Source organism: Lepus europaeus, chromosome 5 (assembly GCF_033115175.1).
Source record: "Lepus europaeus isolate LE1 chromosome 5, mLepTim1.pri, whole genome shotgun sequence".
Taxonomy (NCBI): domain Eukaryota; kingdom Metazoa; phylum Chordata; class Mammalia; order Lagomorpha; family Leporidae; genus Lepus; species Lepus europaeus.
In genome coordinates this window covers 34,043,359-34,070,714 of record NC_084831.1, presented here as the reverse complement: position 1 = coordinate 34,070,714, position 27,356 = coordinate 34,043,359, and the positions used below count along the sequence as shown (strand labels likewise).

Sequence of the window (27,356 nt, the reverse complement as noted above, 5' to 3'; positions counted from 1 at the left end):
GAGATAGACGTTTACAGAGAAAGCAGGAGCCTTTCGGAGAACGATAGGTGTCCTAAAACAAGTAAAGGAAGTGTGACGGCCATTGGGCAGGCAGGCAGGCAGGCTCTGAGCGCAGACTTACAGATCCGCAGAGACAGGGGAGACAGGGGAGGAGAGAGCCAGCGCAGCTCCGGGGGGACAGTGCGGTGAGCCAGCAGCAGGAACAGCTAACGGGCTGGCAGGGGAGGAAGGAGGGTGGTACAAGAGGAGTCTGTTTTCATGTATTCAGCCGAACAGTGCCCCACCTTTGCTTTAGACTGCATCCAGTTGGGGCCTGAGATATGTTACTGACATCCAGAAACCTAATCCACAGCAGACTGACTTGCTTATATATTTTTTTAAAGTTTTATTTATTTAAAAGACAGAGAGAGAGAGAGAGAGGAGGGGAGAGGAGAGGAGAGATCTTCCATCTGCTGGTTCATTTTAAATGCCCCAATAACTGAGCTGGACCAGGCTGAAGCCAGAAGCCAAGAACAACATCCGTGGCTCCCACATGGGTGGCAGAAACCCACGGTTTCTTGGTTCTTTAGCAGGAAGGTGGGTCAGAAGCAGATGAGCCAGAACTCCAACCCACATTCCAATATAAGATCTGGGCATCCCAAGCAGTGGTGGCTTAACCTGCTGTGCCACAAAACCTGCCCTGACTTGTTTATTTTGAAAAAGTCAAAATACAACCTGCAAGACAAGGACTGGTAATGCGGGGTATGCTAAGTCCCAGGACCTCTGAGGATGGAAGCACGGTGCTTGGGGCAGTATTTAGAAAGGTTTCGCTGAGGAAGTAGCATTTGGAACTTGATATATGAAGGAAGGGTAGGGCATTCCTGGCATCCAGAATTGCTTGGGTGAAAGGTGAAAGAACAGAATCTTCTGAAAAGTGAGTGGAAAAGATAATAGTGGAGGAAGCAGTCAATGATTTTCAGGCTATAAACCAGGATTCTTTAGCAGGTCATAAATAAGTCAAAATCAGCATTTAAAGAAAAGACATAGCATAGCATAGAAAGTATCAGAGCAATCATGGTTGAATTGTTTCTTAAAACCTTAGTTTTAGTGTTTTATGGGAATATATGTGTATTATACTGGTAAAATTATTTTACTATGTGGGTTGAGTAAAAAATGTGAAAATCATTGCTATAAAATAGTGGTAGAAATTTAAACAAAGAAGATAAAGGTTAGGGCCAGGCAGTGGCGTGAGATCAAGGAGCTTGGAATTTATCCTCCAGGAAGCTGTGGATGGTTCTGAGCCAACATGCTGTGGTTTGTGTTAGGAAAGACGATAGGCAGTGGTGACTGGAAGGCAGCCACTAATGGCTGCATGACCAGGTAAGGAGCTAGTGCGGTGGTCCAGGTGGAGAGTAACATGCCTGTCTCAGATTGGACCAGGTATCCCTCCTCAGTGCCCTCACAGAACTCCACGCCCCCAGCCTAACACTCAGGGTGTGGACTGAAGTCCATTGTTCAATTGCACCCTTTATTAAGCTGTATGCTCTAGGAGGGCAGGAATGGCATCTGCTGTGTCCTGGTGGCTTTGTTGCATTTAGAATATAATTCTGAATTTGGAACAGGACCTACAAGCACTGATTACCTCTCTACCTTCGTTTCCCACCACACTAGTTATTGCTCACTTAACTAATGACTGTGCCTTTTACTAGTGCCCACACATGCCAGCCACCCAGTGCACATTTGTTGTATAAATGAATTTCTGAATGTGCAATAAATCCATTAACCTGGGTAAGGGATGCAGGGGAGAAAGTGGTGGGTGATAGATTCTGTTGTGAGCACAGACTTTGAGGGGTTTCAGGCTGCCTTGGGAGAGCTGGCCAGTATACAACCCCAAGTACAGTTCTGGCACGCCAGGGAGAAACTCAGCTAAGGCACCCCTGCCCTCTGTATCCCTCCAGCCAGAAGTAATTCCTTCTTCACAACTCACTCTGTCCTCTCAGGTCACTCTTAATTGCCCTCTGTTTTAATTGTTTGTGAGCATGTGATCTCTGTTTTAGTACTCTTCATTAACATCAGGTATTATGTTGAATATGTATAGAAGGAACATACATGTGTGCTAGCATCTTTTCATCTGTGTCAGACTTGTCTGTTTATGCCCCATGGTCTCTAGCAAAATATCTTGAAATAGCTGCTATTCATATTTGATAAATGTATGAAGAAATTGTCATTTTCTATGCCCTTATCATCAATGTTTTTTCTTTCTCTTCTTTCACATGCTTTTAATTTTCATTAAGGTCATCTCTTTTTTTCTCCGTCTCTTTTTTTTTTTTTTTTTTTTTCTGACAGCCCGAGTGGATAGTGAGAGAGAGAGACAGAGAGAAAGGTCTTCCTTTTGCCATTGGTTCACCCTCCAATGGCCGCTGCGGCTGGCGCATCTCGCTGATCCGAAGCCAGGAGCTAGGTGCTTCTCCTGGTCTCCCATGCGGGTGCAGGGCCCAAGCACTTGGGCCATCCTCCACTGCCTTCCTGGGCCATAGCAGAGAGCTGGCCTGGAAGAGGGGCAACCGGGATAGAATCCGACGCCCCAACCAGGACTAGAACCCGGTGTGCCGGCGCCGCAAGGTGGAGGATTAGCCTGTTAAGCCATGGCGCCGGCCCTTTCTCCATCTCTTTTTAAGAGAGTTCTGTGCCCTCCTGTCCTAGAGTAAAACTGAGGTAATTTTTCTATAGGCTTTATTTTTTTTTAAGATCTATGTATTTATTTGAAAGGCAGCTGTTTCTATATTCTGGCTGTTAAGTGCTTTTATTGATCTGTTTACAATAATTCTCTAACCCCTCCTCCCCCAAACAACTTTTTCTATGGTAGCAGTTACAGTTTCTAAGGTAAATCTGATTTCATTTCTATTGTTGCAGATAGAAGAGCAATGTATTGTCTCTGGCTGCTTTTGTGCTATAACAGCATAGTTGCTGCAACAGAGAGCATGTAGTTCTCAAAGCCCAAAATATTTACTCTGTATAGGGCGTCTCTACTAGATTATTGTTATCTGTTCTGTAATATGTGTAAGTGGAATCCAACAGTTAGCTGTCTCGTGTGTAAGTGAAAATGTGTAATAGGCCAAAGAAATGCAAAAACCCATGATTGTATGCATCTAACAACAGAGCTTCAAAATACATAAAGCAAAAACTGACGGAATTGAAGGAAGGAATAGATAATTCAGTAATAACAGTGGGAGACTTCATTATTCCAACTTCAGTAATGAATAGAACAACTAGATAGAAGACTAATAAGAAAACATAAGGCTTGTACAGCACTATAATCCAGCTAGACCTAACAGACATCTGTAGAACACCACTCGGTAACAGAATACATATCCTTTTCAAGTGTGTATAGAACATTCTTTTTTTTTTTTTAAACTTTTATTTAATGAATATAAATTTCCAAAGTACAGCTTATGGATTACAATGGCTCCCCCCCCCCCATAACTTCCCTCCCACCCGCAACCCTCCCCTTTCCCGCTCCCTCTCCCCTTCCATTCACATCAAGATTCATTTTCAATTCTCTCCCCTTCCCGTGCTGGCGAGATTCTGCGGCTCAGCTCCCATGGCTGGGCTTCCATGCGGTGGGCTCCCCGTAGGTCCTCTGTGTCACATCCACTAGATCCGGAAGAGTTTCCTCTGCAGTTTTTTTCTTGAGTCTTTTCCTGAGGCTACAGTAACTCCACTTTTATTAAACTATCTTTTCCCAGACTATTGGTGCGTGCCCTCACTATCCGCCATCTTGGCTCTGCCCCAAATCAATAAATTTATAAGGACTAAAGTCATGCAAAGTTCCTCAACCACAATATAATAAAATTAGTAGTAACAGATGGAAATGTTTGGAAATACCAAATAATCATGCGTCATTTAACAATGGACTGTGGAGAAGCTCTGAGAAATGCATCATTAGATTTTTTTGTTGTTGTTGTGCAAATAGCATGGAGTGTACTTATGCAAACCAAGATGACTATGACATTACTGGGTGAGGAATTTTTCAGCTCCATTGTAATTTTGTGGGACTACATTTGCATATGTGCTCTGTTTCAGAAGCATGGCTATGCAGCACATAACTGTATGTGGAAACAATGCACTGTTAACCAATGGATCAAAGAAATATCAAAGGGAAATTAAAAAAAAAACGCTTTGAGATGAATTAATATGAAAGCCCAGCATACTAATAAAATGCAGACAAAGTAATACTCAAATGGTACTATATGAACTTAGTACTCATGAATTTTTAATTGTAAGCATATACATTTAAAAAAGAATATCTCAAATGAGCAACCTAGGAGTCTATCTTAAGGACTAGAAAAGAAAAGCAAGCTAGGGCCTGGCGCTGTGGCATAGAGGGTAGAGCAGCCGCCTGCAGTGCCAGTGCCATATGGGCACTGGTTCATGTCCTGGCTGCTCCACTTCCGATCCACTTCTCTGCTATGGCCTGAGAAAGCAGTAGAAAATGGCCCAAGTCCTTGGGCCCCTGCACCCACATGGGAGACCCAGAAGAAGCTCCAGGCTCCTGGCTTCGGATAGGCGCAGCTCTGGCTGTTGTGGCCACTTGGGGAGTGAATCAGCAGATGGAAGACTCTCTCTCTCTCTCTCTGTCTCTCTCTCTCTCTCTGCCTCTCCTTTCTCTGTGTAACTCTGACTTTCAAGTAAATAAATAAATCTTTTAAAAAAAAGCAAGCTAAAACATATATATCAACTCATTCTTTATGCAAAAATATCACTCTGGGTTGTATTTAGACCTTAGCTAGTAGAAGGAAGGAAATACTAAAGACTAGAGTAGAGGTAAATGAAGAATAGAAAAACTATCAATGAATCAATGAAACCCAAAGTTGGTTCCTTGAAAAGGAATACAAAATTGACAAACCTGAAACTAGACTGCCCAAGAAAAAAGAAGATTCAAATTACTAAAAAGTAGAGATCAAAGTGGTAATATTATTACCAAACTTAATAAACAGATTGTAAGGGAATACTATAAGCTATTGTAGATAACCTAGATGAAATGGATATAGTCCTAAAATGACGCAAACTACCAAAACTGACTCAAGAAGAAATAGAATACCTGAATAGATATTTAACAAGCAAAGAGATTTAACTAGTAACCAAAAACTTCCTACAAGAAAAACTCAGGACCAGATGACTTCATTGGTGAATTCTTTCAAATAGTTGAAGAATAATTAACACCAATTATTTGCAAATTCTTCCCAAAAGGAATAGAAGGGAACAATTTCTAATGCATTCTGTAAAGCATGTGCTATCCTGATACCAAAACCAAAGGTATTACCAGAAAAAAAGTACAAATCAATATCCCTTATGAATACAGATGCAAAAATCATCAACAAAGTACTAACAAGCAAAGTCAGTTCTCAAACCTTTGGACTCAGGCAGAATTACACTGCTTGCTTTCCTGCCTCTCCAGCTGGCAGACAGCAGATTATGGAACTTCTCAGTCTCCATAATTATGTAAACCATTTCCCATAATAAATAAACATTTGCAGTTTCTCTCAAGAACCCTGACATACTTATATATAGAAAATCCTATAAAACACACAAAAATATTATTAGAGCTAATAAATGAATATAGCAAAGTTGTAGGATATAAGATCAACATGATCAAGTGTCACAAATCTAAACATTAACAGTGAATAAATAAAATTAAGATAGCATTCCATTTACAATAACAAAAAAATTGTTAAGAATAAATTTAACCAAAGACATAGAAGACTACACTGAAAACTACAAAACATTGTTGAAAGAAATTAAAGAAGACCTAAATAAATGGAAAATTATTCTGCACTTATTGGAAGACTTAGTAGAATTAAGATGGCAACATTTCCCAAATTGATCTACAGATTCAGTGCAATGGCTATGAAATTCTGGCTGCCATTTTTGTAGAAATGGACATGCTGCCCATAAAGTTCATGTGGAAGTGGAAAGACCTGTAATAGCTAAACAACTGTGAAAAAGAACAAATTTAGAAGCAACACACTTTTCCATTTCAAAACTTACCACAGGGGCTGGCACTATTATGTAGTGGGTAAAGCCACTGCTTGCAGTGCTGGCATACCATATGGGCCCCAGTTGGAGTCCTGGTTGCTCGACTTTTGATCCAGCTCTCTGCTATGGCCTGGGAAAGCAGTGGAAGATGGCCCAAGTCCTTGGGCCCCTGAACCTACCTTGGAGACCCAGAAGAAGCTCTTGGCTGCTGGCTTTGGATCGGAGCAGCTCTGGCCATTGCAGCCATCTGGGGGAGTGAACCAGCAGATGGAAGACCCCTTTCTGCCTCTGCCTCTCTGTAACTCTACCTTTCAAATAAGTAAATAAATCTTTAAAACAAAACTTACTACAAAGGTACAGTAATGAAGACAATATGGTACTGGCATAAGGATGGCCATGTAAGTCAACAGAATGGGATTGAGAATCCAAAAATAAGCCCATATAACTATGGTCAATTGAGTTTCAACAGGGATGCCAGGACCATTCAATGAGGAAAGAATAGTCCCTTCAAAAAATTAGGACCCTTACCTTACACAATGGTTTAAAAAAATACAAAAATATCTGCATATAAGAGCTGAAAATATAAAACTTTTAGAAGAAAACATGGTTGTAAATTTTCATGATCTTGGATTAAGCAACAGTTTCTTTGGTATGACATTGAAAGCACGAAGAACCAAAAGGGAAAAATAGCTTAGTTGGACACATCAAAATTAAAAACTTACATGCATCAGAGAACACTGTCAATGTAAAAGACAACCCATAGAATGGGAGAAAATATTTGCAAATCATACATCTGCTAAGGATCTAGTATCCAGAATAAGGAAATAATTCAAAACTCAACAATGAAAAGACAAAAGACTGAGTTTAAAAAATGGGCAAAGGTGGGCATTTGGTGCAACCATTAAGATGCTTGTTGTATACCCACATCCAGTACCAGAGTGCCTGGCTTCAAGTCCTGGCCCCTCTGCTTCTAATACAGCTTCTTGCTAATGTGTACCCCAGGAGGCAGCTGATGATAGGTCAAGTACTTGAGTCCCTGCCACCAACATGGGAACCCAATTTGAGTTCCTGGCTCCCCTTTCTCTCCCAAATGTGAATCAACTAATGAATGGAAAAACAAAATGTAGTATAGCCTCACAGTGGAATACTATTCAGTTATAAAAAAGGATTGTAATATTTATATGAGCTACAACATGGATGAAACCTTGAAAACATTTTTTAAAGACTTTATTTCTTTGAAAGAGTTACAGAGAGGGAGAGACAGAGAAAGAGAGAGGTCTTATATCCACTGGTTTATGCCCCAGATGGCCACAACAGCCAGGGCTGGGCCAGACAGGAGCTAGGAACCTCTTCTGGGCCTCCCACCTGGGTGGCAGGGGCCCAAGGACTTAGGCTATCTTCGCTGCTTTTCCTAGGCACATTAGCAGGGAGCCAGAGCCGAAGTGGGGCAGCAGGGTCTTGAACCAGCACCCTGGGATGTCAGTGCTGCAGGTGGCAGCTTAACCCCTACACCACAATGCCAGCCCCTGAAAACCTTATTGTAAGTGAAAGAAGGCAAACACTAAAGACCACAGGTTTTCCACATAGATTTCCATCTATATACAAAATCCAGAATGGTTAGATTTAGAGAGAGAGAGAGAGAGAGAGAGAGAGAGAGAGAGAATAAACCAATGATTGCTGGATGTCAATATTAGGAGGGAAAAATGGGCATGGCTGCTGGCAGGCACGTTTGCTTTGGAGTTGATGAAAATATCCTAGAATTACAACAAATGGTAGTTACACAACCTTGTAAATATACTAAGAAATACTAAATTGTAACTGCAAAATGGTGGATTTTATGTCATTTGAATTATGGTACAATTAAAATTGAAGGGGGAAGCCCCACATGATTGGAGGAAGAGTCCAAATTTGGGGGCTGGCACTGTTGCGCGGTGGGTTAATGCCCTGGCCTGAAGCACTGGCATCTCATATGGGCGCCAGTTCAAGACCTGGCTGCTCCATTTCCGATCCAGCTCTCTGCTATGGCCTAGGAAAGCAGTAAAAGATGGCCCAAGTCCTTGGGCCCCTGCACCCGCATGGGAGACCCAGAAGAAGCCCCTGGCTTCTGGCTTTGGATCGGCGCAGTTCCTGCCGTTGTGGCCAATTGGGGAGTGAACCAGCAGATGGAAGACCTTTCTCTCTCTGTGTCTCTCTCTCTCTCTCCCTGCCTCTCCTCTCTGTGTAACTCTGACTTTCAAATAAATAAATAAAATCTTTTTAAAAAAGTCAAAATTTGATAATGGATTTGAGAGTCATTCATAGAGGTATTTAAGAGATGGGAGTGGTTACTCCAGGAGTGCTGTCCAATAGAGTTTGTCTGCAATGATGCAAATGTTCTGTGTCCTGTCTGAGTATTCAAAAACACTAGATATGCAAACACACATTCAGAAAAGCTATAAACCACATTGTCACAGTGCTCCTTTCTGGAGGACTATAAAACATTGATTTTTGGAATACAAGTTTAAGAGCAACTCCTTAATTTCTCTATACTAATGCTTCCTGACCTTCAAGATGCTAATAACAGACTTTTTTTTATAAAAAAAAAGATTTATTTATTTATTTATTTGAAAGGCAGAATTACAGAGAGCCGGGGGGCGGGGAAGAGAAAGCAAGAAAAGTCTTCCAGGCCGGCGCTGCGGCTCAATAGGCTAATCCTCCACCTGCAGCGCCGGCACACCAGGTTCTAGTCCCGGTCGGGGCGCCAGATTCTGTCCCGGTTGCCCCTCTTCCAGGCCAGCTCTCTGCTATGGCCCGGTAGTGCAGTGGAGGATGGCCCAAGTACTTGGGCCCTGCACCTGCATGGGAGACCAGGAGAAGCACCTGGCTCCTGGCTTCGGATCAGCGCGATGCACCGGCCTCAGCACACCTGCCACGGCGGCCATTGGAGGGTGAACCAATGGCAAAAGGAAGACCTTTCTCTCTCTCTCTCTCTCTCTCTCTCTCTCTCTCTCTCACTGTCCACTCTGCCTATCCAAAAAAAAAAAAAAAAAAAAAAAAGTCTTCTATCCACTGGATCACTCCCCAGAAGACCACAACAACCAGAGCTGTGCCGATCTGAAGACAGTGGGGCCCAAGGACTTGGGCCACCTTCTACTGCTTTCCCAGGCCATAGCAGAGAGCTGGATAGGAAGTGGAGTAGCTGGGACTCAAACAGGCACCCGTATAGGATGCCAGCACTGTGGGTAGCAGCTTTTACACCGGTCCTGACTTTGTTTTGTTTTTAAAGAGTTAAGTAGTTAGGAGCCTGCATTGTGGTGCAGTGCACTGGCACCTGTGGCTCCAGCATCCCATATGGGCACTGGTTTGTGTCCTGGCTGTTCCTCTTTTGTTCCAGCTCTCTGCTCATGGCCTGGGAAAGCAGTGGAAGATGGCACCTGCATGAGAGACATGAAAGAAGCTCCTGGCTCCTGGCTTTAGATCAGCCCAGCTCCAGCTGTTACAGCCATTTGGGGAGTGAAACAGCAGAAGGAAGACCTTTCTCTCTGTCTGTGACTCTGCCTCTCAAATAAATAAATAAATCTTTTTAAAAATTAAATAATAAAAACAGAAAAAAAAGAGTTAAGTAGTTATCTACAAGATCACCTGCTGCTCCGGTGAAGTCAGGGAACATTCAGAGTCCCCTCCCCACCACTGAAAGCCCCGCAGACAATGCTAGGTGCTCATCACAGCCATGCAACAGGTGCCACTGGTTCTAGAAAAACAGGTTCTTAGAGTATCTCCTAGAGCCTTGTCAAATGTAAATTCCTTCCCTTTCCCAAGAAAAAGACTCAAATCCATCAACTTTGGTAGTCAGACATCTTGAAAATGACCTCATAGCATCGTGGCCCAGTGTGTGAAATTGTCACTTGCAACATCAGCATTCTATATGGGGACGCCGGTTCAAGATCAGCTACTCTGCTTCATAGCCATCTTCCTGCTAATGCACCTGAGGAGGCAGCTAATGATGGCCCAGGTACTGCCACTCATATGGGAAACCCAGATGGAATTCCTGGCTCCCGGCTTCAACCTGGCCCAGCCCCAACTGTTGAGACCATCTGGGAAGTGAACTAGTGAATGGAAGATTTCTCTCTCTGTGTCTCTCCCTCTCACTCTCTGTCACTCTAACTTTTAAATAAATAAATAGATAAGTAAATAAATAAATACATCTTTAAAAAGAACTAAAGTTGTCTGTGTTATTATTAATTAAATAGATCAGCCACCATATCCCTGTGTGACTTCAGAATGTGAACATGTGCCAACAGAAGCAACAACCTCCCATCCCTCCAGCCTCCCCAACCTCAACACTCTTTAGTTTTTATTTTCTTATGATTTATTTATTAGAAAATCAGAGTTACTGAGAGGATTGAAAGCGGAGCAGCTGGGACATCAACCAGCACCTATATGGAATGCCAGCATCACAGGCGGCAGCTTTACTCACTTTGCCACAATGCTGATCCCAACATGGTTTTATTACTATTAAGTATCCACATGCAGGCAAAGAAATGTGTGCCAGAAAAGGCTTGAGGCTCCCTTCCTGGTTTGTGTTGGATGTCTTTTTCCAGTCTCTAGGGCTAAGGTACTCAGAGAGCCCATGACATCTTAGGCCAAAGATAAAGATAATGAAGCCCGTGTTTTTCTTGCCAGTGGTGTGGTGCATCAGAGAGCTGACTGGAGCAGCATCCATGAGAAGATATGTCAGCTTCTGATTCCACTGCGCACTACCATGCCCTTCTACAATTCCGAGGAAGAGCGGCAGCACGGCCTGCAGCAGCTGCAGCAGCGGCAGGTAGGTCCCACCTGTCGCAGGGCTAACTCACATGTGCAGCCAGAGGACCTGGCACAAGGGGGAGGCCTCAACTGTGCTGAGATAACCACAGTGTAACCTTGATGAGGGCAGAGGGTTTTCTCCATGATTTTATGTCCTTCATACATCCTGGTCAGTTGTGTCCCACACATTTATTAAACTCTCACTGTATTAGTCTGCTCAGGCTGCATACAAAATAACACAGACTGAGTGGCTCAGACAGTACGTTCTTATTTCCCCACACTTCTAGAGGCTAGAAGTTCAAGACCAAGGAGTCAGCAGGTTCAGTGTCTTTGGAGGCTTCTCTTCTTGGTTTATAGAAGGCGACCTTCTTGCTGTCCTTGGTCTACACCCATTCCTAGAGACTCTATGTATGCCCAACTTCCTTTTTCTCATAGACACCATCAGATTAGGTTAGGGCCCCCTGTGATGGCTTCATTTTATCATAATCACATCCTTAAAGACCCTCTCTTCAAATACAGTCACATTCAGAGAGACTAACAGGGCTATAACATAGGAATGTGGGGAGAACATAAATCCTCTAGGCCGGTGCCGCGGCTCACTTGGCTAATCCTCCACCTGCGGTGCCGGCACTGCAGGTTCTAGTCCCAGTTGGGGTGCCAGACTCTGTCCCGATTGCTCCTCTTCCAGTCCAGCTCTGTGCTGTGGCCCAGGAAAGCAGTGGAGGATGGCCCAAGTGCTTGGGCCCTGCACCTGCATAGGAGATCAGGAAGAAGCTTTGGATCAGCGTGGCCATGGCAGCCATCTGGAGGGTGAACCAACTGATAGGAAGACCTTTCTCTCTGTCTCTCTCTCTCTCTCACTGTTTAAATCTGCCTGTCAATAAATAAATAAATAAATCCGCTCACAGCATCCTCATATGCCAGATAAGAGCCTGGTTATGTAAGAAGAGGTTTTTTAAATACTCTACTGAATAAATAAAGGATATCAGCAAAACTAACACCTGTTACTGTCACATCAATAGTGTAGGGAAGTTTTAAATTTTCTAATTTCCCCATTAAGTTTCTGTAATTTTAATCTATGAAATGGCAGAAAAGAGATTAACAGGGAAAAATGCACACAAATTTGTTAACAGGAGCCATATACAAAATTTGAGACGAAAAGAAAGGATCAGATGACTGAAGCTTAAATAGCATTTTGAGCTATAGAAAGAAATAGGGGCTTGAGATTGCTGGGGGTGGGTGGGGGCACAAATTAGGGAGGGGCGAGACAAAAATTCACCCAATTAAGGTGGTCTTATAAGGGAGCTAGTCTCCCAGGTAACAGCAGAAGGCTGCCTCTGGCCATTTCAGTCTGGGCCAGATGTCCAACTCCCATTCTCATCTTCCTATGAAAACATTCTTCCTAAGTAGATAAGGGGGTATCAGATAGAAAAGCCTCTGCCTGCATCCTTGTTGTCTAATGTAGAGACTTCAATTTCCTTTTTACAGAAGCACAGCTCTCTAGGGCCATGCCCATGTCTGCAGGTCTGCAGTTGCTCTGAACAACCAACTCAAAAGTGCTAAAGGACATCTTTAGGGTGGGATATTTTACTCTCTGATAATAGCACCCTGTGTGTGTGTGTTTTTTTTTTAATTAGCCCTTCATTAGTTGTCAATCTCCAAACACTAGATTCATCAATTTTAGTGTTAATGACACTTTGATAGGGGCCTTGGAACAATGCAAAGTTAAAGTTGTTTCCTATATTAGCTAAGTAAGACAGCTCCAGAAGGAAAACTGAGATGTTTCTCTCAAAGTTAAATCAAAAGGCAGCCAGGTTTAAATTTCCATGACACACAATAGCATTGCTCAATTGAAGTTGTATTGGGACCATAAAAATAACACTCATGTGCCCACCTAGGAACTTTTCACGTATGTCAAGCACTGAACTTGGGGAAAGGACACATGCTCTTGGATCTTGAGGGCCTCACCGTCCAGAGGTTGCCTTTTATGTCGTCTATTTGGGGTCTCACGTCCACAATAGTAGGAGCAGTCTCACAATGTCTTCCACTGGTTCCTTAGGTGTTGGCTTCATCTCCAGGTGCATCGTATCCCCCTTTGCCTCTTACCTCCTCACTGTCTCCGATGCTCTATTTCTATCTTCCACAGAAGCATTTGATTGAATTCTGCTACACTGTTGCCCAGAAATATCTCTTTGAAGGAAGACACGAAGATGCTGTCCCCGCAGCTTTGCACTCCCTCCGCTTCCGCATGAACATTCACGGCCTGAGTTCAGTAGAGCTTGTGCCTGCTTACCTGCTGTTGGCTGAGGCCAGCCTTGGTGAGTAACGCTGACGTAAGACCTCCTGGAGCCCTTAAGAAGTGCTAAGTTAAGTCACGCTGATGACCACAGAGTCCAGCTTTGACAATGTCACCAAGACACCATTTATGGAAGAACAACGTTGCTGTGAAGTATGGCCCAATGTGGAGGAAGAGATGTCACAGACTTTGGGCCACAACAGATAGAAATCTACTAAAGCTGGCCTATGAAACAGAAGAGATTTATTAGGATGCTGGAGTGTCCTAAGTGAGTTGAGGCTTCACAAGGGACGAGAATTGCACTGCTGTCATAAACCAAGGCTGGCACCCTTGTTTCTTGTCTCTGCCTCCATCTGCCTCTCAAATAATTATAGTAAATCTTTAAAAAAAAAAAAATAAAGAGACCCACTCTGGCAGGGGTGCTAGGGAGAGGCTTCTAGACAAGGAAGTAGTAACCTTCAAGCTGAGACCTCCACAGTAACCAGTTGGTTAAGGGAGGGGGAGGGGGAGAAGTGGAGGAAGTGGCTATAGAGCAGCCACTGGGAGAAGGCCCCTGTGCCTGGAAGGAAGGGAGAAAAGAATTTGAGAAACACAGGTTCTAGAACTGTGGTAAGAGAATTCATCTAAGGGTTAGAATAAGCAAGGTCTCATAGTTTGCTTTAGAAGTCTGGGCTTTATCCATCTGGTGTTGTGGTGTAATGGGTAGAGGAATGAGCCAATGGATGGAAGATTCTCTATCTCTGTCTCCCCTGCCGCCCACCTTTCAAGTAAATAAAAATCAACAAATAACTTTTTTCAAGTCACAGATGCAAATGGCCCACACAGAGCAGGGCAGCTAGCAGACTCTCAGTACGGGCCAAGTCCCTTCTCTTCCCCCAGGGGCCTCCCAGCCACACCCCGTGAGTCATGTGTGCCTGCTCTATTCTGTGTTCCTTTACAGTCATCACCAAGTCCTGCCAAATCTTCTCTCAGATCTGCCTCCAACCCAGCGTGAGCCTCACCCTCCAGACGAGTGCCACTGGTCCTCAGGTGGCTGTCCTCTGTTCCGTGCTCTTCCTGTCAGCCCTGGGAGAGCCGCACTTCCGGCCTCCACCGCCTGCGCTTCAGCCCTGTGCCGCTGCAGGCAGGCTCTGTGGAAGAGGCGCGGCTGGACGCACCCACTCGCTGGTCACCTTCCTGGTTCTGGCTAAGGACAGAGGGCCAGGAGCAGCCCATTCCCTTACCTCAGGGGCCTAGGATTACAACCAGAACAAGAAGATGTGTACCTAGGAACTAGGCCTGAGAGGAGGGACGAAGAGCAGGAGGCTGATTTACAAGGGGCCTGCGTCCTCCCCCCCCGACCCTTTATTGCTGCCGTCTGTGCGGCAGCATCCACTACACAAAGTGCTTCGCACCCAGAGCGTGCCTCCTGCTCTGAGAATTCTGTTGCTCTAGTTTCCTGTCCAGTCCCAGCAACCTCTCTGGGGGAAAGCCAGGGAGGGGGCAGGTAGCTGTTAGGAATTAAAGTTTCAAGTATCAAGAGTATCCAGATATCAGAAATTAATGTGATTTTGTTTTTAAAATGTATTTATTTATTTACTTGTTTGAGAGTGAGTGAGGGAGGGAGAAGGAGAGGAAGAGAGAAAGAGAGAGAGAGAGACCATACACTGATTCACTCCTCAAATGACTGTATCAGCAGGGCCAGGACTAAAGCCAGGAGCTTGGAATCCAATCCAGGTCTTCCCCATGGGAGATCTGCCTACCTCTTCTTCTTTTTTTTTTTTTTTTTTTTTTAACTTTTATTTAATGAATATAAATTTCCAGTGTACAGCTTATGGATTACAATGGCTTCCCCCCCCCCTTCTTTTTATTTATTTATTTATTTTTTATTTTGACAGGCAGAGTGGACAGTGAGAGAGAGAGACAGACAGAAAGGTCTTCCTTTACCGTTGGTTCACCTTCCAACGGCCGCTGCGGCCGGCGCACCACGCTGATCCGAAGCCAGGAGCCAGGTGCTTCTTCCTGGTCTCCCAAGCAGGTGCAGGGCCCAAGGACTTGGGCCATCCTCCACTGCACTCCCAGACCACAGCAGAGAGCTGGACTGGAAGAGGAGCAACCGGGACAGAACCAGCACCCCGACTGGGATTAGAACTGGGTGTGCTGGCGCCGCAGGTGGAAGATTAGCCTATTGAGCTGCGGCACCGGCCTACCTCTTCTTCTTTTTAAAAATTTATTTAATTTTATTTGGAAGGCAGAAAGAGAGAGAGAGAGAGAGAGAGAGAGAGAATCTTGGGTTTGCCGGTACACTCCTCAAATGCCTGGGCCAGAGTAAAGACAGGAGTCAGGAATTCCTTTTGAGTCTCCCACATGGGTGACAGGGACCCAGTACTTGAGCCATCACCTGTGCCTCCCAGGGTGCACATTAGCGGGAAACTGGCTAGGAAGTGCAAGAGCCCAGCCTGCTGCCTATCTCTCTAGCCTCATCTCCTGATACTCAATCACAACCTGTAATTCTCCAAACCCAGCACTCTCTCTAACTCCACGACATTGCCCGTGCTGTTACCTCTGCCTGGGCTGCCTTTCATGTTTTCTGTCTGGGAAAATATTTCTCACAACCTGGCTCAGATTCTGTTGATCACACCTTTCCCCACTCCACTGTTGCGGCCAGTTGGGGAGTGAACCCAATTCTCAGCCATAGCATTGTACACTTCCCACTCTGCCACTCCCAAACCTGATGTTTCCATCGTCACACTTATGAGTACACTGTACTGTGAACCGAGGGGTTTTCATGGCTTCCCCAACCCACCCATGTGTTTTTCCAGGGTAATGGATTTAATTCATCTTTGAATCCTCATCACTCAACACAAGGCGTAGCACATAAAAGTCATTAAATAAGGATATGTATTTAATTGAAATGTAATTCACGCATCATAAAATTCACCCTTTTCAAGTGGAATTCAGGGTGTTGGTATACTTACAAAGCTGTATGAGCATCGTCACGTTCTGATTCCAGAACCTTTTTATTACCCCTCTGAGAAAGCCGGGAAGTGTCAGTTGTTCTCTGTTAGTCACCCCAGGCACTGCTGGCTGTTGACAGCCCCTGCTCTACTCTGTGTCTCAGTGGATTGCCTATTCTGCACATCTCATAGAAATGGAATCATGCAAATATGTAGCCTTTGGTATCTGGCTTCTTTCACTGAGTATTGTACTTTCAAAGTTCAGCCACATTGTAGCAGGAATCGGTACTTCATTTTTTTTTTTTGTGACTGAAAAATATTCTACCTATGGATACAAATATATCACATGTTGTCCATTCATCAGTTGATGGACATTTAAATTTTTACTGTTTTTAAAGATTTATTTATTTATTTTCACCTGCTTGAAAGTCAGAGAGACAGAGGGAGAGAGAAATACCTTTCATCCATTGCTTCACTCCACAGATGGCTGCAACAGCCAGAGCTGGGCCAGGCTGAAGCCAGGAGCCAGGAGCCCTAAGTCTCCCACGTGGGTGGCAGGAGCCCAAGCACTTGGGCTGTGACTCCTGCACTGCAGGAAGCTGGATCCGAAGTGAAGTAGCCAGGACTTAAACTAACACTCAGAGATGGGGTACAGGCACCCCAAGCAGTGGCTTAACTTACCACACCACTGTTGTTTTGCTGTTATGGATAGGCTGCTATGAATATTCCTGTACAAGTTTTTGTGTGTCAATAAATATGAATAAACGAATGAATGGGTGATGACTCACGCTTCGTCACGGCTGGATTCTGAATCACCTTTTTACTGCTTTTGGGCAGGTCTGGGCCGGATCGTGCAGGCTGAAGAATATCTATCCCAAGCCCAGTGGACCGTTCTCAAGTCAACTCACTGTAGTAACGCCACCCATTCTTTACTGCATCGGAACCTTGGACTTCTCTACATGGCTAAGGAAAACTATGAGGAAGCCCGCTATCATCTGGCCAATGATGTAAACAAGTTCAATTCTAACATCCACATGGTCCTGAGAATACCTGTTTATTTTTTTTTTAAAGTTTGATTTGTTTTTATTTGAAAGGCAGTGTTAGAGAAAAAGAGGAAGAGAGAGAGATTTTCCATCCGCTGGCACATTCCCCAAGTGGCTTCAATGGCCAGAGCTAGGCCAGGCTGAAGCCAGGAACCAGAAGCTTCCTTCATGTCTCCCACGTGCGTGCAGGGGCCCAAGCACTTGGGCCATTCTCTGCTGCTTTCCCAGATGCAATAGCAGGGAGCTGGATCAGAAGTGGAGCAGCTGGGACTTGAACTGGTGCCGATATGGGATGCTGGTACTGAAGGTGGTGGCTTTACCCACTCTGCCACAGCGTCAGCCCCTAGGTTTTTTATTTTTTATTATTTTTTTTAAAGATTTATTTATTTATTTGAAAGTCAGAGTTACATAGAAAAAGGAGAGGCAGAGAGAGAGAGAGAGAGGTCTTCCATCTGATGGCTCACTCCCCAATTGGCCACAACAGCTGGAGCTGCACCAATCCGCAGCCAGGAGCTTCTTCTAGGTGTCCCACATGGGTTCAGGGGCCCAAGGACTTGGGCCATCTTTTACTGCTTTCCCAGGCCATAGAAGAGAGCTGGATTGGAAGAGGAGCAGCTGGGACTCAAACCAGCACCCATATGGGATGCCGGCACTTCAGGCCAGGGCGTTAACCTGCTACACCACAGCGCCAGCCTCTGGCTATTATTTTTTAAAATCACATTAATTTCTCTATTTCAGAGTGCGATTATTAAATTTAAATGAGCTAGATTTGTAAGAGAACACTATAAAATATCAAATTCTGTGCACATGTTAGATAAGATGATGACGGTGATAAACGAGCTATTCTTCCGAAATGTATGAGATTTTCATTAAGATTTCAGTCTAATTACCAGAAACTATTACCAAAAGGAAGAGGTTCTGAGCCTGAAATGTTGGGCTACTTTAGAATTGGTTTGCAGTCCCCATGCAGGCTGATGCTTTCTTGTCCACTCCACTGGACAGCCCTCCCCTGTGGCCTGCTGCTGCACACTACCCACACTACCCACACTACCCTTGGGCTGTTTGTTCTCCATGTCCTCCAACCCAAACCCCGTCTCTGTGCCATGGCAGGCTGACCTCCGGAGATTACACAACCTGGACTCCATTGTTCTCTGGTTTTGTGGAATAGAAGGCATAGCAAGGCGGTGGAGAGTGAGAGGAGGGGGTGTTTATTCTCTCTGCTGCCTTTCGGCCTCACCCCACCCTGGCAGGGGCAGTGCTCCACCCTGGCCTTCCTACACAGCGCTAGCTCTGGCCAGGCGCTGGTAATCCTGACCTCTTCAGATGCTGGGATGGTAACAGTTTCTGACTATTGGTAGTCCCTAGTGCTTCGCTAGCCATTCTTGGTTCCTTAACCCTTCCATATCTTGGATAACTCTTCCAATGAAGTATCTTCAATCTCTTTTTGAGGGTGCCATGTCTTTCCACTGGGCCATGAATGACACAGTTCTTTACTTGTGTCTCCTCTCTGTACTGCGCCTCCTCCAACACATCAGGCAGAGGCACATTCTGTCTTGGGGTGGGCCACACAGTGCAGCATTAGATCAAGTTCACAGTCCTCAGCCTAGCTTTAAAAAGTACAAATTTATTCCTTCATATTATTAGCTTCACCCATTTTAAGCACACAATTCAATGCATTTCAACAAATTCAGAGAGTTCTGCGACCACCAGCACCGCCTAGTCTTGGAAACTTTGCATCATCCCGAAGAGCTCCCTGCTAGCCATTTGCAGGGATTTCCCATTCCCAGCCCAGGCCCAGACCAGCACTTTTGGTCTCGACTGATTTTCCTCTCTTGGATATTTTATCTGAACAGAACCACATGTGGTCATCTGTACCTGACCCCTCTCACCCACCATGGTGATTCTGGGATGCGTCCCTGCTGCTGCAGCCTCTGTCGCTCGTTCCTCTGTGTTTCTGAGCAGCAGCAGGCCGTCTGGCTGCACCACACTGGTGTGTCCACTCAGCAGTTGATGGGCACTCCGGTTGTTTGCACATTGGTCATTGCAACTATTGCTGCGCGCACGTTGATATCCAAGCCTTTGTGTGGGCACGTCTTTAGTTCTCTTGAGTCAGCACCTGGGGGAGGAATTACCAGGTCACACAGTAACTCTGTTGAACTTTTTGAGGACTTGACAAACTCCACAGGGCAGTGCCGTTTTACCTTCCCATCAGTGACACGAGAGGGTTTCATTCTTCTCCACACCTTGTCAACACTTGTTATTTTCTCTTTTTGATTATAACCACTCTAGTGGGCAGGGAGTGATAGCTCATTGTGGTTTTATTCGGTATTTCCTGAATGATTAACAATGCTAAACATCTTTTCCTGTGCTTCTTAGCCATTCATGTACGTTTTTGGAGGATGTCATTCAGATCCTTAGTCCATTTTTAAATTGGGCTTTTCTAGAAGTTCTTTATATGTATTATGTTTACAAGTCTTTTATCAGATGTGTGATTTTCAGTGTGAGCCCAAGTACTCTCCTTCTTCCTCCGGCTGTAGATTTATTTTGCCAGTTGCGCGTTTGGAACAGAGGACATCAGGACCTCAGGAGGGTACTTCCATCTGGCCAACATCTTCTATGGCCTTAAAAAGTTGGACCTGGCAGACTCACTGTACACCAAGGTGAGCTGGGGAATGTGGCAACAGAGCCTTGACACTGATACCTTAGAACTGGTGTCAAACCATTCTCGAGAACACACCAGAGAGAGAGGCTCAGAGAGATGGAATGACTTGCTCAAGCTTACGTGGCCTGACACATGACATACTCCACTTTTCTCCTTCCCATTTCTTCACTACTAAAATTGACTAATCTGTACTATCCATAGGGTGATTAACAAATAGTGAATCAAGGGCCAGTAAGCATCAGACCCCTCCAGATAGCTGGTGGTACATACTCACAGATGCACGCTCATGTGGGCATGTTGGGGTGCATGATAGAGGAGAGCTTTCCAAGGGATCAAAGAGCATATGAGAGGGCAGGCATTTGGCCTCTGAGTCAGGACGCCAGCTAGGACACCTGTGTCCCACATTGGAGTAGCTGGGTTTGGTGCCCAACTCCAGCTTTCTGCCAATCCATACCCTGGGAGACAGCAGTGATGGCTCAAGGCCCTGCCAACCATGTGCTTCCCAGCTTTGGTCTGGCCCAGTCCTGCCAATATGGGTATTTTGAGGGGTGATGGGAACTCTCAGTAAGTAAAAATGAAAACAAATAGTATAAGAATGTAGTCATGTGTAACTTAATCACAGGAACACATTCTAAGAAATGGATCCTTAGGAATTTGCATCATTTGTGAAAAACATAGCATGTACTGACACAGACTGGGATCAGTAGGTGATGGTCCCTCACGGGACCACTGCCACTACGCACCTGTCGTCTGAAATGCTGTGTGGTGCCTGATTGTACTTTCATATTTTTACCTTAACATGTGAAAGCTTCTAGATGATTTCCAGGATATTAAAATATCAATTACGTTGATTCTGTAACACCTCACCTAATAAGAAGCCAAGTCTAGGTGACAGGCTGTCACGCTGTGACTGCTGATTTTTATTTAGACCCGCTTCTCAGACAGAGACGGTTTGGTGTAGCTGAAACATAGTGAGCTCTGGAATCAGACAGACCTGAGTTTAGTTCCTGGCTATGCCACTTAACAGATCTTACCAGTTGATCGAGACTTTTCTTAGCCTCCTTTACTTACACTTAAAATAGGAATAGTAACAATGTCACCTCAATTGGGGTGTGGCGAGGCTGTGAAGGTTTGGTGTTGAAAATGCCCCACAGATGGTAGCCATTGATCCCACTGTGGCTGCCCCCGGCTGAGCCTGCCACGCGCCCTTGACAGCCCATTCCTTTCACTCTCCCTCTGATTAGGCCTGCTTGGGCTCCTGGCCCCCTCTGTCTCTAAGTGCAATGAGAGAGACTGTTAGGAAACCTGGCTGCTCTCGCCACCCGGTCGGTCCAAAGGCTGAGGTCTGGGTTGCTTGACTGACTGCTGTCTCCTTCCCAACAGGTTGCTGAGATCTGGTATAAATATTTAAATGACCACTATCAAGTCCTCTCACAGGCCCGCATCCAACAGATAGACTTACTGGGCAAACAATTTGTGAATGACACCGGCCTGGGTAAGTGGCAGAGCAGTGACTTCATCCCACCTCCTGCTCAAGCCTCATCCCTGCTCCCTGTGCTCATCTCCATCCTCGCCCATTTGCTGAAGGGAAAAGTGACATGTGGGGCTCCAGGAGCGCCCTGTCATCCCACACAGCCTTTCAGGGAACGAATGAGGGACAGCTGTGGAGGGAAAGCCCATGTGAGAGCCCCCGTGGTTTCTTCATAGCATCTGGTTGTTGTTGTTTAAGATTTTATTTATTTATTTTTATTTGAAAGCAGAGTTACAGACAGAGAGAGGGAGAGACAGAGAAAAAAGGTCCTCCATCTACTGGTTCACTCCTCAAATGGCCACATCAGCCGGAGCCAGGGGCCAGGAGCTTCTTCCAGTCTCTCACTCGAGTGCAGGGGCCCAAGGACTTGGGCCATCTTTTACTGCTTTCCCAGGCCATAGCAGAGAGCTGGATCAGAAGTGGAACAGCCGAGACATGAACCAGCCCCCAGATGGGATGCCAGCGCTGCAGGCTGTGGCTCATCCCACTGTACCACAGTGCCAGCCCCAGCTTAAACACTGTCCCTCCAGGGTCAGCACACACCACACAGCAGTTGTGCCGCTGGTTTGCTCTCGTGCCTTGCCCTCCTCCTCCATGAACAGTGAGCTCCTCAGTGGCAGGGCCGTATCTGAGCCCCCCTCTCCCCAGACTCAGCAGAGGGTTAAGCATTGAGTGGTACTGCACATCATCCTGCCCTCAGAGATGCTAAAAGGAGAGGATCTAGTTTCTGCTCCAAATAGACACACAGTGCACTGGGTGACATGGGAGCTATGGCAACAGCTAAACAACCCCTGCATGAGCATACATCACATCACTGGGTGAGACCCGGGATGCAGGGGGGAGGGCGGGGGTGAGGCTGGAGAAGGAAGACTTGGGGAGGAGAGGTTTTGAGCTGCAGGTTAGAAGCTGAGAAGCTTCGTTTGCTTTTCTCACTATAAAGGGGTTCATGTGACAGCAGAGAACTTGGAAGTCACAGATACCCAAAGAGCGCCGACTTTGACTTTATGGTGTCCATCTTGTTATCTGTTTCTCTCAGCTTAATACTTGAGTGATGTTTAAGAGTGTCTGACCCATAACTGCTCCACAAATGGTGACTAAAGATCAGAAATCAAAGAGGAAAAAAGAAACTAACGTAGGGAACCAGGAAGGCTACATCTTAAGCACCGTTGGCTGGGGAAGAGGAATTCATTTTTCTGCCGAGCCACAAGCCCCTCCCCTGCCTCTCCCTGTTAGCTGAATTGGTCCCAAGGTGAGCCTAAGCGCTTTAAATCTCAGGATTCTGTAGGAGAGGCACCTCCGCAACTTGGGGACCTGAGGGAGTGAGCATCTTTAGAGGTTTCCATGGAAACGGCATGCTAGGCAAACCTGGGCTGTGCCTGGAGCTGCCCTGATCGCTGCTCTGGTGAGGTGACTCGCACAGCTTCTGCCAGAGCCCCCGTGAGGAGGCACCTGCCTGCCAGGCACCGTCACAGCTGCCCAGGGTCCATCTTGTCTTCCCTCCCCTTCCAATGCAGATGAAGCCCAGGAAGCAGAAGCCATCCGGGTCCTGACTTCAGTCTTGAACATTCGGGAATTGACAACTGAGAAAGCCCCTCAAAAAACTGTCTTCGTTCTGAAAACCCTGGTCATGCTCTACTACCTGATGATGAATCCTTCAAAGGCAAGTGTCCCAGGAAAGCCGCCTGTCTAAAGGGAGACAGGAAGGCCCGGAGTCCAACTCTGCCGTGTTTGGCCCGGTTCCACTGGCTTCTGTCCTGCGCGAGCCCCGGAGCCGCAAATGTTCAGACACTCGTGCCATCGCTTATTTGTTGGGTGCAGCCTGCATAATGGGCATTGGGTTATCCTCTTCCCTTCAGGGGCGCTTCCCAGAGTTGTATAGGTGAACTGAGCCTTGGCAGTGGTAGGAAGCCTGGGGGCTCCAGGGAGTCCTGGGAGGAATGAAGTAGCAGCCCCAGCTACCCGATCGCAGCTCAGAGTCAGGCAGACAGGAAGTGCTGTCAGGTCATTAAAAAGGTCACTGTTGTGGCTTCTGTTTCTTTAAAGATCTATTTATTTATTTGGAAGAGTGTCAGGGGTGGGGGGGTGGGGAATCTCCATCTACTGATTCACTCCCCAGAGGGATCTAGTAGCTGAGGCTGGATCAGGCTGAAGCCAGGAGCCTGGAACTCCATCCAGGTCTCCCACATGGATGGCAGGGGCCCGAGCACTTGGGCCATCATCCACTGCCTTCCCAGGTACGTAAGCAGAGAGCTGGATTGGAAGTGGAACAGTCGGAACACAAACTGGTGCCCCTATGGGATGCTGGTGGGTGTCGCAGGCAGCAGCTTAACCCGCTACACCACAACACCAGCTCTCAGTGTTTGGAGATTTCAAGAGCTCAGCAGCTAGTGGGAGAAGGTGAATAGTTCTCTCCTGCGTTTCTAGAACTGAGCACAGATGGGGCCTCCTCCCAACGTTCTGCCTTCCTGTGACAGCTTCCTTTTGTCATTGCATTTCTATTTCAGGCGGAGGAATATGCCATGCAGGCCCTCAGTCTCTGCAGAGAATATCAGCTCGATATCCAGGAGCAAAGCACCATTCAGGAGCTGCTGAGTCTCATCTTAGCTGAAGAAGATCAACCCATTACGTAGGGGCCCGTGAGCTGGGCATCAGAGCGCACTCAAGGGACCGTTGAGCCTCCAAAGTGTTCCAGCCTTGCCTGGCTGCTCGGAGGCACTTTTTGTTGACGTGTTCACCTTCTTCCCTGGGGCCTGCACGCAGAGCTGTAGCTTTATTCTGACACAGCCTCTCTGTGGGAGTAGAGCTTTAGGCACAGAAAGCAGTAAAACTCACATGGATCGTGACCTTTGCAGGTGCTTATCATGACTTTTTACGTCTTCCAGTCACGTGTAGTCAGATCACTAGCCACGTATTTACAATTGACTTGCAAATACAGAAGTCTCCCAGGAATGCATGTTGCACAGCTGTTTTCTAAATGAGGAGGTAGGAAGGAGAGCTATGCTGAAGCCAAAATTATCTATTCTACAGGAATTAAGTTAGCATTAATCTGACATAAATTGTGATGAAGTAGTCATTCTAATTCCTAAAACAGTCACTAACAAAACACCTCTAAAATAGTTTTCATCAACAAAGGGATTAAAAATGGTACATTAGGAAATATATGCTTTTAAAGCAAAAGAAGGCAGCAAAGGAGGACTAGAAGAACACAGTGAACTTGGGACATGGAAAACCGTGCAATGCGGATGTAAGCCAGACATGAGGTCTTCCTATGCTTTACTCTCATGGAGCCCCCGTGTGGTCTGGGGAGACAGCATTCCAAGTCGGTGCCTTTCTTTCCCAGTGACTTGAAGGAGATGTGAGGGCATTGGCCCCATGGTGTAGTGGTCAGCACTCTGGACTCTGAAGGAGACATGAGCCATCTATACTTCCAGCACAGGGGCACTCTGGAAGGCTCATTGCAGAAGACGGTGCATAGATATGCCTGAGTTCAAATCCTGCCTCTCTTAGGCAATACTTTATGACCTTGATTCCCTCATGCGTTATTGTTGTAGGATGGCCTCAATGGTGGCCACAGCTCTGTTAGCTTTTGCTATCTTGATGGCTCTGGTCACCAAGCTCCACCCCAGATTTTCCAAGCAATACTTTCTTCCCAGGTTGATCTGTACCCAGGGAGAGAGGATATGCAGGCCAAAACTTGTCAGGGAGTTTTATGTTCCTTACTAATTCATTCACTCAGACACATATGGTGAAAATTTAAGAACATATTAAATAAGATAGCTTGCCCCTTTAGGTAGAATCAGCTGGAACCTCCTTTCCATAGTTTGGGACATCCTTATCCTTCTCCAGGAAGGCCTTACTCGTCTATCACCCCTCTCTCACACAAATTTCCAGCTTCAATGGAGTTCTCAGTCCAATCTGCAACACCTGTTCTTATTTGTTTAGGGAGACCATCCTTTCTTCTGGGTCCTTCCTTTTTTCTTTTTTCTTTTTTTTTAAAGATTATATTTGTTTATTTGAGAGGTAGAGTTACCAGACAGAGAAAGGAAGAGACAGAGAGAAAGGTCTTCCATCCTCTGGTTCACTCCCAAAATGGCTGTAAAGTCCAGAGCTGGGCTGATCCATAGCCAGCAGCCAGGAGCCTTCTTTAGGTCTCCCATGTGGGTGCAGGGGCCCAAGCACTTGGGCCATCTTCTACTGCTTTCCCAGGCCATAGCAGAGAGCTGGATCGGAAGAGGGAGCAGTGGGACATGAACTGGTACCCATAGGGGATGTGGGTGCTGCAGATGGAGACTTAGCTTACCACGCCACAGTGCTGGCCCCTTCTCGATTCTTACTCCCTTATCTAAATGTGTCCCAGCTTTTTCTTTCCTTTTTTTTAATTTTCTTTTCTCTCTCTCTCTCTCTTTTTTTTTTTTTTTGACAGGCAGAGTTAGACAGTAAGAGAGAGAGAGAGAGAGAGAGAGAGATAAAGAAAGGTCTTCCTTTTTCCATTGGTTCATCCCCCAAATGGCTACTACGGCAGGCGTGCTGCGTGCCGATCCAAAGCCAGGAGCCAGGTGCTTCCTCCTGGTCTCCCATGCGGTTGCAGGGCCCAAGCACTTGGGCCATCCTCCACTGCCTTCCCGGGCCACAGCAGAGAGCTGGACTGGAAGAGGAACAACCGGGACAGAACTGGCGCCCCAACAGGGACTAGAACCTGGGGTGCCGGCGCCGCAGGCGGAGGATTAGCCTAGTGAGCCGTGGCGCCAGCCCCAGATTTTTCCAAAGATACTCTTAATGAAGACTGAGGGGTAAGGAGGAAGATCAACAATGCTCCAACAGATAATTTAAAAGAAAATATTAGAATTTTCTCATTCTTAGAAATTCATTACATAAAACTCTAGCTCTCTCCTTTACCATGTTCATTGATCCCTTTCTCCTTCTTCCCTTCCCATATCTTTTCTCTGTTCTTTCCAATCCTGAATTCTTGTCCATTAATCCTTGTGAATTGAGTATATTTATAAAATTATTATTTAAATGAAACCTGTTGACAGGTTTTCTTCAAGATTATAGGCTGTAATTTTCTACTTTTTAGTGAGTTTAGTTGTGTTTAATCTTCAATTTTTCATCTCTTTTTTTAAAAAAAAGATTTATTTATTTATTTGAAAATCAGAGTTACACAGAGAGAGAAGGAAAGGCAGAGAGAGAGAGGTCTTCCATCTGGTGGTTCACTCCCCAGATGGCCGCAACAGCTGGAACTGTGCTGATCCGAAGCCAGAAGCCAGGAGCTTCCTCTAGGTCTCCCATGCGGGTGCAGGGGCCCAAGGACTTGGGCCATCTTCTACTGCTTTCCCAGGCCACAGCAGAGAACTGGATTGGAAGTGGAGCAGCCAGGTCTCGAACCAGCACCCATGTGGGATGCCGGCACTTCAGGCGACAGTTTTACCCGCTACGCCACAGTGCTGGCCCCTATGACTGTAATTCTTTTTTTTTTTTTTTTAAAGATTTATTTATTTATTTGAAAGTCAGAGTTACACACAGAGAGAAGGAGAGGCAAAGAGAGAGAGAGAGAGAGAGAGAGGTCTTCCATCCACTGGTTCACTCCCCAGATGGCCACAATGGCCAGAGCTGCACTGATAAGGAGCCAGGAGCTTCTTCCGGGTCTCCCATGCGGGCGCAGGGGTCCAAGGACTTGGGCCATCTTCTATTGTTTTCTCAGGCCACAGCAGAGAGCTAGATCAGAAGTGGAGCAGCCAGGTTTCAAACTGGCGCCCATATGGGATGCCGACGCTTCAGGCCAGGGCGTTAACATGCTGTGCCACAGCACCTGATTGTAATTCTTAAAGAATTATTTATTCCACTTCCATTTGATTTACATGCTGAATTCTTTGGGTTTAGAACTCTGAGCTTTTTTTTTTTTTTTTTTGGTGCCTTTTTTGTCCTGCATCTTATATTTTTCTCTTTCTTTCAGATCCATTACATGTTTTTTTCTTATTCCGTTTTCTCCTACCCTCTGTGAGTTTGTAGGTTATATCCCATTTTGATGCTTTTAGTGATTACTCCAGGAATCCAAGCATTCATTCTAATTTATCAAAATCTGAAGTTATTT

The 27,356-nt window shown here is 45.8% G+C and overlaps 1 protein-coding gene across 1 annotated transcript; it reads left to right on the top strand.

Moving 5' to 3' along the window:
- Positions 1-10,725: 10,725 nt before the first annotated feature.
- On the top strand, positions 10,726-24,254 carry ZMYND12 (zinc finger MYND-type containing 12). Its single transcript, XM_062193291.1, has 6 exons — positions 10,726-10,819; positions 16,870-17,039; positions 19,613-19,735; positions 21,121-21,232; positions 22,783-22,934; positions 23,779-24,254. The coding sequence occupies exons 1-6, from the start codon at positions 10,726-10,728 to the stop codon at positions 23,896-23,898; spliced, it is 771 nt and encodes a 256-aa protein (XP_062049275.1). The 3' UTR covers positions 23,899-24,254.
- Positions 24,255-27,356: the final 3,102 nt, after the last annotated feature.